At 64.2% G+C, this 1083-nt stretch overlaps 1 protein-coding gene across 14 annotated transcripts in view; it reads right to left on the bottom strand.

The window, feature by feature from the left end:
• Cacna1c (calcium channel, voltage-dependent, L type, alpha 1C subunit) overlaps positions 1-1074 on the bottom strand; it is a 625400-nt gene extending 624326 nt beyond the window's left edge. For 13 of the 14 annotated variants that reach the window (XM_013520128.1, XM_013520127.1, XM_013520129.1 and 10 more), the window contains exon 1: positions 412-1073. In XM_013520128.1, coding sequence (XP_013375582.1) covers positions 412-460 — 49 coding nt within the window. In that variant the 5' untranslated portion in view covers positions 461-1073. Of the gene's footprint in view, positions 1-411 lie in introns of all 14 variants that reach the window. The other variant, XM_013520119.1, reaches the window with a different exon arrangement.
• Positions 1075-1083: the final 9 nt, after the last annotated feature.

The following is a 1083-nucleotide window of genomic DNA, read 5'->3' as shown; positions in this document are numbered from 1 at the left end:
GACCCCTGCCCGCGGGGTCGCAGGGCTCCACGGCACCGGCGCCCCCTTCCCCACCCCGGCGCGGCTGGCCGGGCAGCGGAGCTTTCAAGGCAAACGCGAGAAAGCGAGGCAGCGGCAGACACTTGGGGAACTTTTCCCCCCTCGCCTGGAATTTCATAGGAAACACATGCTCCGGAGAAGCCGAGGCCGGGGAGGGGGAGGGGCGGGAATTTTCCGCTCCGTCTCGCTTGGCGGTTCAGGCCCGGGTCCCGCCGGGCTCCCGCGCGCTCGGGCGCGGCGGAGGCGCCCCTCGCGGACGCAGCTCCGGGCCACTCCGCAGGGACCGGCCCCGGGGCCGAGGGAGGCGCGCGGGGAGAGCTGGCCCGGGTGGAGAAGGCGGGGAGCCAGGTCAGGCGGCGGGATCCAGCTTACCTTGGTGGTTTTCCTCTGGAATGTACATCCTCGTATTTTCATTGACCATGGACCAAAAATTGTTTGAAAGGGAGAAGAAGCCACAAAGAGGAAGAAATGCAAACACCCCCAGGCGGGTCTGGATTAATCCCTCCTCCGAGGTCGGCTGCTCTCGTGCAAAATTCAGGGAAGCCGTGGATCCGCAGTATTTCTTCTTGCCTCCCGATGATTACCTGATTCCCATTATTGCATCAAACACCAAAAACTGCTCCTTTCCACTACTGCCTCCTTTAGTAAGATTGTAATGCATCTTCAGTACATCCGGGCCCCTTCCAAGAATTTAGCACCGCACCTCTGGCGGCTAGACCATTTGAAAAAATAAATCGAGAGAGGCAGAGCGAGGAGAGGCAGAAAGGAGGGGCGAGGGAGAGCGGTGGACCCCGAGTCGCGGGGCGCCGGGGTGCGCTCGGGCCACCAGGGGGCTGAGACTTCTCTGCCCACTCTTGGAGAGTCCTCCCGGAGGCCCCTGGCCGGCTTTTAGCTGTCAGCAAGAGCCACCAACTCCTGAGGGCGAGGAGGCAGGAGGAGCCGTCGCCGCCGCCGCTCCGGGCCGCGCCGCGCCGAGCGCCGTTCTGGCAGGGAGCTGTTTCTGCAGAGGCAGAGAGAGGGAGACACCGGGCGCGAGAGCGCCGC

This window comes from Chinchilla lanigera, unplaced genomic scaffold (assembly GCF_000276665.1).
Source record: "Chinchilla lanigera isolate Chin_1 unplaced genomic scaffold, ChiLan1.0 scaffold00053, whole genome shotgun sequence".
Classification (NCBI taxonomy): domain Eukaryota; kingdom Metazoa; phylum Chordata; class Mammalia; order Rodentia; family Chinchillidae; genus Chinchilla; species Chinchilla lanigera.
This window is presented reverse-complemented; position numbering and strand designations above follow the sequence as displayed.